The sequence below is a fragment of the Pezoporus wallicus genome, unplaced genomic scaffold (assembly GCF_028554395.1).
Source record: "Pezoporus wallicus isolate ANWC-B61680 ecotype Strahan unplaced genomic scaffold, APGP_CSIRO_Pwel_v1 contig_8100, whole genome shotgun sequence".
NCBI classification, from domain to species: domain Eukaryota; kingdom Metazoa; phylum Chordata; class Aves; order Psittaciformes; family Psittacidae; genus Pezoporus; species Pezoporus wallicus.
In genome coordinates this window covers 68055-81642 of record NW_026635079.1, presented here as the reverse complement: position 1 = coordinate 81642, position 13588 = coordinate 68055, and the positions used below count along the sequence as shown (strand labels likewise).

At 37.2% G+C, this 13588-nt stretch overlaps 1 protein-coding gene across 3 annotated transcripts in view; it reads left to right on the top strand.

Annotated features, from left to right (window-relative positions):
* Nucleotides 1–13588, top strand: part of SLC44A1 (solute carrier family 44 member 1) — a 72524-nt gene that overhangs the window by 8548 nt on the left and 50388 nt on the right. For all 3 annotated transcript variants that reach the window (XM_057401406.1, XM_057401393.1, XM_057401398.1), the window contains exons 2-3: nucleotides 9479–9568; nucleotides 11983–12125. In XM_057401406.1, the coding sequence (XP_057257389.1) occupies nucleotides 9479–9568; nucleotides 11983–12125 (233 nt within the window). The remainder of the gene's footprint in view (nucleotides 1–9478; nucleotides 9569–11982; nucleotides 12126–13588) is intronic.

The following is a 13588-nucleotide window of genomic DNA, read 5'->3' as shown; positions in this document are numbered from 1 at the left end:
TAGGTATTTTAATGCCCTGAATAATATTATTGTGCTATTTGTAAAGTGCCCTTATTTATTGATGCTTTCAGATGCATACTTAACAAAGGGTAATGAGGAAAAGAAACAATAGCTAAATACTTTGAGGGTTAAAACCTGGGCTTTTGTGTGCAGATGGCTTTATTTCTAAATTTCAAAACATCAGCAGGTGTGCTGATCATGTCAGCTCTTTATTTAATCAGCTGTGTTATGTTTCAAGATAAATATTTAAGTTGTAGACTGAGGTGGAAGCATGTAATAAAGGAGTTTTAAAAGCAATATTTAAGTTGACTGAAAAGATGAGTGGAAGATGATATACAACACATGTCAGGTTCGTAAGTGCCCATGTATGGGTTTTCATGGTAAACATCTTTATATTACAACATCAGTAATGTTTTAAGTGCTGTCTTGTGTGCTTTCAAGTTTGTTTACATTATGTTGAAAACTCATAAATATTGTGTGTGGAGTATGAGAACATTACTGAAGTAGCGGTTGTGGACATGTACTGGTAGTATGCTTAGTCTCTGAGAAGCAAAATATAGATCCATTACGCTTTGGTGGATAACTCTAAAGCAGCATTACACCATCAGAAAACTTTCTTCCTAGCCGGAACTCTGAATTTCATACTTACAAAGAATAGCTGCATGCTTTCAGTGGACAAGGGGTTGGAGTAATGGTGATGTGGAGCTATTAGGCAAATAGACATGCGGGTGCCTAGATGTAAAGCGCTGGCATGTGGCTTTCAGTAAAATCCAAAAGCGTGACTAATATCTGCTTTGCAGTAAATTGAAAAATAAAGTGGTTTTGAATGAGATTGAAGCAGAAATTCCACAAAAATGGGTGTTAGACACCACTGTGATCTGCATGTTCTGTAAGGCAGTACACTTGGAATTGCCCCATTGTTTGGGCTTGTTAACTAGAGGATAGTGTCATCATGGAGAGTACTTACAGGAAGCAGTGTAGTGTTTTCCTCTCTTTCTAGGGAGACTGCCACTTGTAGCTCTAATAATATTAAAGTGACAAGTTCATTTGCCCCTGGAGGTGGGAGACACAGCTTTGGTTCTGTAAATCTGAGGGCATTCAAACATCTGCCTCCCAGGAAAATGCTATAATTGGCAAGCTGCATGGGGTAGGAGCAATACTGCTCTTCCCTAGGGGTAGATCCAGGGTAAGTCTAAGAATTTTTTTTATGTGTTTGTGATATGGTGTAGTTCCTCCTTTCAGGGAACTGGTATAGGTGAATGAAGTAAAATCTGGGTTTGCTGGTGTGTGTTCCTCCTCTACTAATGAAGGCATACCAATAATTTGCTGTATAACAATCAGTTTTATTGTGAATCTGAGAGAATCATTTGAATTCATGATAAACTGTAGTAAGCTACTGCTTGGTGCTGTGTCTGAACACCTGTATGTCCTGCACAGGAAATCTGTAGGTAATGATGAGCGTTTTTACTAGGGCAGCTTCACACAGTGCTCTTAGGCTTCACAGTGCTGCAGACTAATAAGGGTTTTCTATAAAGAATTGCAAGATAGCAGACACAGTAATTAACTTAATGTAGTTTTAACACTTGAAGACTTTTCTTTGTGCCCTTTGTGCCAGAGTACACTCAACTCGCGAAGGTTTTATATGGAGAGCTAGTTTGTGTTGCAACTTTTGTTCTCAGAAGTGTACTTGTGTGGGGTTAAGGGAGTGTGGTTTTGAGGGATATTTGAGTTTTGGGGGCTTTTTTAGCAACAGTGTCATCCAATCTTCAGAGTAATAGAAAATCCTAGAATAATTACAGACTTCATTCTCCCTAGAGGTAATGACAGAGATGTTCAAGTTGTCAGAGACTCTGTTTATTTGTGAAGGTATTAGAAAATGTCCATATATTTTCCCTCCCTCTCAGTATGAATACTTTTCTGCAGTGCATTTAACATGTTAGAAGTTCCCTACTGCTTTTGTTTGAAAATGTGAAAGAACTTGCTAGATTTTAATTGTGGATTCTGATGTTTTACGCACTGTTCAGTTATTACCTACTAAGTTGGCAGCGTATGAATATAAATGCTCTGTTTCTCATGAAGTAAGTTACTGATTCACATTTATAGTGAGACACACATGAGCTATACCTATAATGGGTATCACGTATGTTTTAACCACTCTGTGGTCAAAATTTATTTTGGATGCAATATATTAGTCATTTTACAGATGTCTGACATCCATAGCAAAAGGAGAGGATTGTCTAGTAGCTTCATTTGGTGTCAGTATAGTTGCAGCTGCTTATGAATAGGGGACTTAGGTCTTGTTTTTATGTCTTGCTTTGGGTTGGAGTGATCCAAAAATATCCTAAAGTATTAGTGCTTGGGGTCAAGATTAATTTCCTTTTTCTGTTTAGGCTCTGGAATTAAGATCTGTTCACAGGTGGAAGAAGTTTCATTAGGACAGTATACAGTTGATACTAGTGCTTCTCTTAAACAGCTGAGTGGTATGGAAAGGTGTGCCATGTCTTGGACAGAAAAATGCCATGCTGTCTGATAAACTGTAGAATTATGTTCTTATGATGGAAGCATTTTGGTAAACTAGTAAATTACAGTTCCTCTTTTTTATAGGTGGTATGCTTCATGCTAAAGGCTGGCACGTGATTCAGAGTGTTCTTTAGCTTGTAAGGATACGTAAAATGAATAAAGGATGACTTCTAGACTGGATGACTTCTTGGTGACAGCCTCTTTCACCTGGCTTTCCTATTTCCCAGGGAGAACGCAAGAGTGGACCATGCCTTACATGTCATTTTGTGCTGTGCACAGCATGACAAATGGATCCACCAATTCTGAAGCATTGAACTTGCATTGTAGGTGTAAAATGACTGCATTATGTACTCACTATGCTATTAGGATAAACTGAATGCTGTTTATGCAGTCAGTCGAATCTCTGGCACTTTTTTAGAACCAGCCTTCCTTTTAGGAAAAGTAGTTTCTGCAAGAATCGGTGACAGTTTCCCACAAAAGATCCAGTCAGGATGAGTATCCTTTTTTGTCTCTAAGGACAGTTTATTAATGCTTTGTGCATACTGTAGCTCCTATGTAGATAGGTAGCTACACAGTCATCTCTGAATTCCTTGATTTACATATACAAACAGCAGTCATTTCTGTTTACTCTGCCGTATTGAGCTGCTGTCACATACACTGAATCTAGGTGTTACATGAAGGTGATAAAACAGAGGGAAAAAAATTGAAAGGGAATATAGTTAAATGAATATGATTCTTAGGATGGGTTTTTATAAAAAAATTATCTTAAAGTGACACATCAATAATAATATCCTTGAGGATTTATAAAAGTACAATAAAAACTATCTTTTAAAAAGAATAAAACCCTGAAATTCTTGCAACCCCAGATTTTCAGTATCGTTTTATAATTGTCGAAACTGGTTAAAAATTAGAAGAAGGAGTATTCCAAGTTTTTCTACCATGACTCTGCAGAGACAAAAACCCCACCTAAATTAATTAAAGCTATTTGAAAAGTTAACTTGCATAATCCTTTGTAGTAATTTAAACTGCTGGTAATTTACTTTTTTTTTTTTTTTTTTAATGTCTATTTTTTTGCTCCTTCAGGAAACTACATGTTTCCCTCTCCGAATAACTTTTAAAGATCATTGATCCAACTTAGGTAACTTGGCAGTGATAGCTAATTCGGCAGTGACAGCTGATTGAAAGATTCAATTGCTTTCCTGTGAGCTTAGTGAAAGATTGAGGTAGAAACACTGTTGCCGCAGAGAAAGGGGCTGTAACATAGCTGAGTTACTCTTAAATATCAGAAAAACTAAATGAGAAGTGGAAAAAAAAAAAATTAAAAATCGGGAATTGTTTCTGCTGCATGAAGGACTATGATCAGAACTTTCTCTTTGTTAGGTCAGAGGAATCTGATTGTACTGTGTAGAAAGACCAAAGGAAATCAATCTTAACTAGTTCCATGGCATTTAGAACTATTGATTTGTTTTCTAGCTGGGTTCTGTGATTAAAAAACAAACAAAAAAAACCCTATATCCCACTGAAAACATTAGTCACAGACACCATTTTGAGGAATAAATGGGAGCTCAGATATTCATGCATAAGTGTTTAACTGACAGCTTAACACAATAGTTCTGTGAAAGGAAGATACAACTTAAAATTTTCTTACATTTTGTAGATGATCTTAGGGGGGAGATTTTGTAGAGGGCAAATTGCTGTTGTGTTTGAGATATTAAAAACTTGGAAGGTGGATGTAATATAGAAGGGAGGCTAAGGGCTAGAAGTGGTTAAAAATTTGGGGTGCCTTGGTGAGGGGAGAGTAATAACTAGACTTGTTTTGTGAATTTATCCAGTCTTTAAGGAAAGGTCAAATAATGAATAAATGTATATGGTGAAAGCAGTGGTGACGATTCTGTAGACTAGGTCTGTGTCTGGCAGTACTATAACCCACCAGCTGAGCCAACAGAAGCTTTGGAATTTGTAAATGTGTCTGAAAAGTGTCTGAAAAGTCACATCCTTAAAGCATGGTATGAGCTGCTAAGGGGAGAATGGGTCAAATGCTGAAGTGCCCGAGTACACCAAGATCTGAGAAAACTGTGTAAATCTAGGCCTGATTGTTTAGCTGGGTGAGTAACAAAGCCGTGTCTTGTATTCAGTAACAAAAAAAGTGGCTATTTCTAAGGGCAGAAAGTACAAAAGCATATTCTCGGTGCCTGCAAATGGAAAACTGGATGTTTTGCATCATCTTTGTCTTGCATTAGAACCAGGTTGAAAGAAAAAGAAAACTAAACCAAAAGAACTTACTGCTTTTCAAGCGGGAATGTCAAAATGTGTGCGTTTCAACTTTCCTGCCATACTCCCTGTTATTTTTTTACTTGAAGTGGCATGAATTTAAATGAAATGCTGAAGTAGAAGAATATTGGGTTACTATGTTTCTTTCATATGCAGGTAAGATTTTATCTAGTGTTACTTACAAGTAGAGGTAGTGAACAATTTGCCCTGTATGTGTACCTTTAAGGATTTTGGAGCACCTGCACTTGGAAGCCTTCTCCTGAGCCAGAACAGCGTAGCTCATGTAACTGGTATCTCATGAAGTTTAACTCTGTTTAGCTTTGCTGGCAATGAACATTTTAAAAAATGTCTTCTCTGGGCTTTCTTAACAGTGTGTCTGGTAGTCCTGGAGTTCTGTTAGCAGTTTTCAGGACTGCTCTTCCTCATGACTCCTTATAGGGTTTTGATGGGACATCCTTCATCCTGGGTCTCTTTTGAGACTTGCTTTGGGCTGAAAGAATGTGAGGGTTGTATTTGTCTGTTCTGGTTTGGTTTTATTTTTTTGTCCTTAACTACCTGAATGAAGCTATGACTGTTCTTATGACCTCTGTGTTCATACGCAAATTGTAATAGTCCCATACTCTCCAATTGCTAGCTTAAACTCGCTAGATGAAGTAAAGCCTAGCATCTAACCTCTCCCTGCCTCTCCTTTTCATACAGTGGATGTTACTGAGACCAGTTGTTCACTGGGCTGTCCTTAATTCAGCCCATCTGTCTCAGTAGCAGCTTCGTTTTCTTCTTCCTAAATCATATGATCACCACAAGATTTTAGGATTTCTTCCTGCTGCCTCTCTCATGGTGTTGCAACATCCTCTGCTGATGGCAAATTCCATCTTATCCTGATCTTATTCACATCTTTGCTACTTACCCACAGCTTGATTATTTATATATATAGTACTGCAGATTTTTTTTACTTGGCTCCTTCTTCAGTCACATCACTCTGAAATTTTACATTGCATGAGACATTTTGTGTTTAAAAAACAATTTGCTGCATCTCTTTGCACCTGTAGTCTCCTGCTCATATGCTGTATTTTTGCACTTTTTTGTGCTCTTACGTGTGTGTTGCACTCTGGCTGGGGCAGATGAGTGCTTATATGGTACTATCCAGTACAGATCTTGCCAGTAACAGTGAAAGTGGTAACCATTGGTTTTGTGCTATGTTGATACCTGTAAAGAAGCATACTACAGTATGCAGAAGAGATGGGAATTCAGACCTGCTGTTTGGTGCTGCAGAGGTGTATTTTTGGAAGTGGCAGGGACAATGAAATCTGGAGGGGGCTGGTTCTGTGTTTTGAAGTGGTTGGATGCAATGACTACCAAGAAAATAGCCCCTTTTTATTTTGTGTTTCCATACAAGCACTTCCTGTCTTAAGACTGTGTAGCTGTGAGTTCAACTAGAAAAGCTAATGTGCTGGCATTCTTCGCACTTCTCTTCTGCAGGAGAAAGCCTAACTTTAGACACCAAAATTTTTAGGTGTGGTATTAAGACGTAATTGTAAAATCATGCCACACCCAACAGTTTTTATTTGGTTTTGAGAAGCATTGAGTTTGCTAAGTCTTCTGTAAAATGGAATATGTCAGCTTCTTAACACAGTAATTTGGGTTCTTGAGTAAATAACTCTTAAAATCAGCACAGAAGAGCTATTATGGGCAGAAAAAGTGTTTCCAACCCTGCAAGTTTGGAAACTTGCAGGTTTGGAAACATGGAGAGACAGCCTCTTTTGCCTGCCTTCCACTCTTGAGTGATAGTGCTCCTGTTAATCTGTGCTGTCATTAACAGTGCACAGATAGGCCTGTCCTTTATTAATGACAAAAATATCCATTGAGAGCATAGCATAATTTACCAAATCTCTGTTTAAAGAGAAAACTTGAAATTAATAAAATAATTTTAAAAAATTTTCTTTTCCTCTAGGTTCTTTAGCTTTCTTGCATCAGCAAATACTGAATGCTTTTAGAGGAAAGGCTGAAATGGGTAGAAGTGCTGATTTAGGATTGCAGGCGAGGCATGCCTGCTAAAATTTTATGGTAGTTCAGTTACAATGGAGGCAAAACATAGTTTCTAGGCTGCAAAACAAACAACATCTGTTAGACCTTATGTTGACCATAGATTAGTGATTTGTCTTGCCTAAGCATGAATATCATGGCCTAAGTAAACATCTAAGGGTATAAAGAGGACAGGGAATAATAACTAGAGAGATACAGACACCAGCAGGAAAGAAAAGGATGAAAGGTGCGAAGCTGTGGAAGAAAATTCAGTGGGAATCCAGAATACAAGGAAGCAACTGAGAAGAAAACAGTAGATAGATAATGGCAGCCAGCTTGGGTTGTAGCAAGGTCTGGAGAGAAGAAAGATTGGACAGGATATTGGAGGTGTTTTTCTAAGGAGGTAATAATTTCATACGGGGTTAGTATGCTGGGTACTCTCTGAGTTGCCTCCAAGAATGCTTTTTGTTAAAAATAATTTCCCCCACTTCTTTAAATTATGTTTTGGATCAGAATAAAGGCTATGGACATAAAATGAATTCTTCTGCGTAATCTTCTAATAGTGTGCTACACTGTGGCATTTCAAGTTTCTTTTTGATGTACAAATTGCAGTCCACTTGGTAAATAAAATGGATTACTTATGGTAAGTGTTACTAGTCAGACAACCTAAATCTTTGCAAGAGCTATTTCAGAGGATGCCCAGTGGCTTTTAAAAATCCTATTAAAAGATTTTGTTTGCAGATGGTACAGAGGATGAAAACCTTACAAAACAAACAAACCACAGTATGCAGTGCATCTTACTGCTCCCCTGTTTGTCAAGGGCAGTTTGCTCATAAGATGCAGCTATAGCTGAAGTTAGCCTTTGCTGTTTGTACATGAAAGTAGATCTCTAAAGATTCCAGAGTTGGAGTTGATTTAGGAATAAGAAGTGTTAAGCTTTACATATTCTATGCAATTATGATTATGCTAATTATGACAATATAAATGTCACAATCTTCTTGTAAATGTTAAGTTTAAATAGTGTGTTAGTTTCAAGTGTGAACTACCAGGATCAGAAGACAGTTTTGTTGAATGAATGTAGTAGAATTGATAGTGTGATCTTTTAGCATCTCTCACTACTGATTATTGAATAAAAGAAGTTTGACTATTCAGAACTTGGAGTGAATTTGCACAGTTTGAGTTAAAAAATACAAACATATCTTCAGGTGGAAGTTATTTAATAAAATATTGCAGAAGTAACATTGAATTCCCTAGTGCAAAGCCAGACTACTTAGAAAACTGTGTGTTTTGAATTACGGTGTATGCAGAATTTCATTTATATTATACCCAGTTTGTAGTTTTTTAATGGTAGCATTTAAAGAGGTTGCTTTGTGCCTGTGATTTAGCAAAAACTAAAGTAATGAATACAGAAAAACCCACCCTGCTAATGTCACATGAGTTACATGCTATTGCTTTTTTGGAGAAAAATCTGAGAAAATACATACCGGAGATAAAAACTGACATTTTACCCAACCATTCTGTTTTAATTCAGTTCTGACATTTGCTACCTTGTCAGCAGAGCTTTGGAGATGCTTCAGAGTCCTAAGAGAAAAAAGAATTAAAAAATTTGAATAGGTTACCTCTTCTGTCTCTGAAGAGAGCTATTCTGGACTCTCCCCATATCAATCTCCTTTTCTTCCTCCACAAGTGTGAAAACAATGTGTGTGGGGTTTGAGTCTTAGTAGAAGTATGTGAAGAGTTAGTATTTGGGAGCTAATAGAAAAAGCTTGTATGTGTAACTATCTTTAAAAGTAACTGTAGTCAATATTCTCCTATGGTGGTTAGTTGTGTACTAGAGTCAATGCTCCTTTTTTAAAAAAAAAACAAAAACCAAAAAACCCTCACATTGTTTTCTTAAATTCATTTCCCCTAGATGCCAAAAATGACTGTTTTTAACAGACTTTAATTATCTTAGCAATGTATACACAGGTGAGAAATTTTACCTCAGGAGCAGCAAACTGAATTGCTTACAGCGCCTTCATTATACTCTGCAATAGAACCTCCATCACTGTGTATTTCAACCTTTAAGTACACAACTTTCCTTTCTGGCACCTGGGCTATACTGAGTAGGGGTTTTTTTTTGCTGAAATGTTAAGCTCAGCTGCCTCTTGGCAGGCAGAGAACTGTTCCTTTAACATCAATTTATTACCTCGTTTCTACATTCACTGTGTGTAAAACTTGTTAAACCTGTAAATAGTGTTTTAAAACTGAAGAGCTTTTGAAAGGTTCAATCTTTTGCCCTTCTTGGAAAGCAGATTAATGGAAAGTAGTTGTGGAAGACTGCAGATATTGTTGATTCCACGCCATTAGCTTTTGTTAATAAAAAAATAGGGGAAAATAACCTTACTTGTGGATAAATACCTGTAAATTCCTGGGAAAATTACCTGTCTTCTGTATAAATAATTCTTTGTTGATCTAGCTTCCCATGGAGGTGCTTCTTTTGAAGTGTCTTTCGTGAGCCTGCCTTTTTAATTTTTTGACAAAGCTGCTTCATCTGTGTCAGAGTTTAAAGATAACTCCTGCTATATGTTAATGCTCTGGATAATTGTTTTCTGGATTTGTCTGTTATGAATAGAAGACAATTTATAAAGTGTTGTTAACCTCACTTCTCTCTTCTTCACTCAAGAGCTCTAAGCGAGAGTGGAAGCCTCTTGAGGACCACAGCTGCACAGATGTACCATGGCTACTCTTATTTATTCTCTTCTGTGTAGGAATGGTGAGTAAAACTCAAAGAATACTGTGAATGTTATATAATTAAAGATTGTGCATTTATTTGAAGTTTTAAAACCCTTCAGTAACTTAGTCACTGGGTAAGTTGAGGGCATACTGGCATGTGAACTATCAGATGTACAACAGAAGCAGGTAGTATGTATGTATCAAAGGCCTTTGGTAGGAATCCATAGCTTATTATTTGGGTCAGTTATTGTTCTGGCTTTCCTTCCCCTGAAACTCTAGTTTCACTTGTAAGTGATTTTCAACGTGGTGAGGTATCACTTGACTCATGTTCCTTATGGGACTGTATGTATCCAGCTTTGAGTCTAGTAAACAGTTCTGTGCATCTCAGTAAACTTTTTTCTGAGAAACAAATTGTGAATATCAAAAAGTCGACTTGTTTTTTCTTGGATGCTGTTATACTGTTAATAACCGTATTACTAATGGCAGGATCTTTCTTTCCAAGTTATCCCAGTTTCATCCTGTGTGATGAAACTGCTGTATTTCTCAACTTAGCCTCACAACACTGTGCACTTTATATTAAAAAAACCAACCTTCAAAAGCTGCAGAGGAGTGAAAATCAGAAATAGACAATTTGTTTTTTTTCTCATCCTTTGTTTTATGTACCTTCCTAAACAGGGAATGTTTGTCACTATCTTATACTGCTGTGTTGCAAGCAGTAGCCCTTAGGAGTATGGAACTTCTGTGCTGTCAGCTTTCTTTTCTGCTGTGCCTTGGTATCTGGTCTTTGGAGTTATTCCACTGTAAAATTTCTTTTCCCCCAGTGTTTGTCATTTTCTGTGCTTCAAATGTAAAAACGTAGTGTTTTATTTAAATCATATGAATTATATTCTAACTGTAGTGTGAACATCTTAAGATTGTAAAAAGCACAGTACTTCCTGAAGCAAGCAGCTCTTTCATGGTGGGTTTTTTTTCCTGCCTATGTTGATGTTCTGTGGTTACTCAGTCTATATGTACCTGTTCCCCCAATTATTTGTGAATCTCTTGTGTGTGAGTGTTCTAGATTTTCCTGTCTAAACAGTATGATATACAGAGCAATTTTCCTATTGGGTCAAATATCCTGCTAGTTACTGTTCTAGGAGACTTCATCTGAAAGGTCAGGTACCATAATGGGTGAGGCGGGCAATCCCTGCACTGTTGTAAATTAGCTTAGATGGAGGTAGGTGCATTATTTCCCTTCCCCTGTGTATAGGGAAGAAATTTTTGAACCAGTCAAGAACCTGAGTACTAATATATGTAAAATGCATGCTTGTATGTCCTTTACAGAGTAGTAAGGGATCTGAGAAATTGAAAGTGAGTGCTGGAAATAACTTTAATTACTTATGATAGTCTTTCACTCACTTTGTTGTTGTTTACACTTCAAATATTAAGTCTATGAGTGCATTAGTGCATTGGCAAGAGAAAGATAATGACCAGCTTGCTGCCTGGGATTTCTCTATAGTGATAGCATGCCTGTCAGAGAAGACCACTCTCCTGTATCTTCAGACCTTTAAAAATCACTCATACTTCAACCGTTTCATGCCAACTTCATTATCTGTTGTCACCATCTCATCTGATCCTGTTGATGTCATCTGTTGCTCCACACATTTGTCTCAGCTGTTTACTCTGCTTCCCCTTCTGAAATCTTAGCTTGCCTCATCTATAAAAACAGTTCATTTGATGGTAGTGGAGTGAACGGATGGTTCACTTCTCCCTGCCAGCAGTGTTCCTAGAGAGCTAATGATTCTTTTGGGACTGTCCTCTGCATAATCACTGCCTTCATCTTCATTTTGCTAGTGAAATACATCTGAAAGTTCTCAGCAAAGCCTCCCTGATGCGGAAGCATTACTCTGAGCTGTTTTGCATCCCCCTGCTCTGGGTCTGTTTCTTTCCTGCATTTGAGCCCAGCATAGTGGCTGGAAGCATAGTGGCCTTGATCTGGTCACTTACTTTGGAGGATTTCCTTAAACTTATGTCAGATAGACTTCTAGATTCTAGGTTATCTTTGAAAGTACATAATTTGAAGGAAAATAATAGGAAAAACTTAAAGTGGGAAAATCTGGGCTGTCTGGAATCCTCCAAGGTACATACTAATCCTTGACAACTCCAGCTCTGCTTCTAGTTCTCCAATGCCTGCTCTTGGCCTCCTCCCTTTTGTTTCATGCACCACTTGCTGATAATATGACTCTCAATCACCTACAGGGTTCTTAACTATGCTTGGATAATATGCAGTCTTTCGAACTGCATTCAATTTTATAATTGCACAAAAGTTCTCTGGATTGTCCTTGTCTTTCCTTTTTCAGTCTGAAAGAATTTTTAAAGAACCTCCACTTAGAAATAAATGGATTCAGCTGACTTCTCCCACATGTCACGAGTATCACCTAAACTATGTTTTTGTTTTTTTTTTTTCTTCTCCAGGGTTTTATCTGTGGCTTTTCAATAGCTACAGGAGCAGCTGCAAGACTGCTTTCAGGATATGACAGTTATGGAAATATTTGTGGGCAGAAAAATGTAAAGGTGGAGGGAATAGTCAACAGTGGTCTGGACCTCACACACAAGAAGTGAGTATGGGATTCCAATTGCTTCATTTCGTAAACCAGGAAAGGCAAAACCTGTCTTCCTTTGAGAGTGGTTTTCAATAAACTGGGAAAAGGGATATGCTAACTCATTACTGCTTGTCCTTCTCCACTCCTGTCAGCTAGAGAACAACTGTCTTTTGTAATAACCAGCAGTACTACTTTGAGAGCATATGTTAACAGATGTGTGATATAAGTACAGCTAAGATATTGATAGAATTTCCCTTTCTTGGCATCCACTTTATATAGGAGACTGTATCAGGCCACTGAAGAATCTTGTTTGAGTTTTAGGTACAAGAAGTATTCTGAGATTTGGGAACAGGCCTTTGGTACCTATGTAGATATGGTTGCTTTTGATGTTGTATACTCATTTTTTGTCATTAAGTTTAGGGGGAGATGGGATAACTCTGACACATTAAAATGAGAGTTTAAACTGTAAGCAGAATATATATAAGTGGCTTGTGGAGAAAATGCACAGAACTTAAAGCAACACAGAGCTCTTATTAAGCAGTGTCATGTTAAAACACATACTTACAGGTCAGAACCAGCACAGGTATAAGATGTCTTTTTCATTGTTGATTATGAACTAAAATAACTTTGATTTCCGACTCTGATGATAGCCTTTGCTTCACACTTCACTTTCAAATTAACAGAAAATCTATTATTTGCATGAATTATTTTGGAAGGATGCTTTCCTAAGATCTGCTTATTTTGAGTTGCTATAATAAGGGTTTCTGAATATCTCATTTAAGGTATAATGTGGGTAGGTAACTGATGTGTTACCAGAAGAATTTGATTTAAATAAAATAACCTGAAAATTTTTAGAGAGTTCTTCTGTCAAAAGAATAACTTTTTAATCTAATCGCAGCTTCCAAGAGGATAGTTTTTCTACCTTTCTATATAAAAAAAATATAGCACTTCCTAAAATTAGGTGGATTCAGTACAAAATTGTCATTCCTGTGTTGTGAGAGAAAATAAAAAAATTTAAAATTTTAAACTTAGAAAGGAACAGTGTCTGAGGTGTGAACATGGAGATGCCTTATTGAAACAGTTCATAGTGTGTCTCCTACATGTGACAGAAATCAGGCCATCGTGAGGAGAAATATTTCCCACTGCTAAGTGATTTTTTCTTTTAAAGAGAAGGTTGAAAGACAGCAAATAAAAATAGAGACCATTTTAAACACTGTTAATAGAGCCTGTTGCTTATCAAAGTCTTAATAAGCTTCTAAAGGATTATGTTTTTCTAATGACAGTATCATGGCTGGAGGCATGACCTAAGCAAATAAATAAATACACCCATATGGGATTTAATCATCTCTATTTGGTTGAGAGAGAAAACTTTCTACTAAGGCAGACTGTTATGTAATTGTTCACAGTGAAGTGCCTGGTACAGTCCACAATACCTGCTTTGGAAGAGGCCAGTTCTTATGTAAGCAAGGGATCCTTCC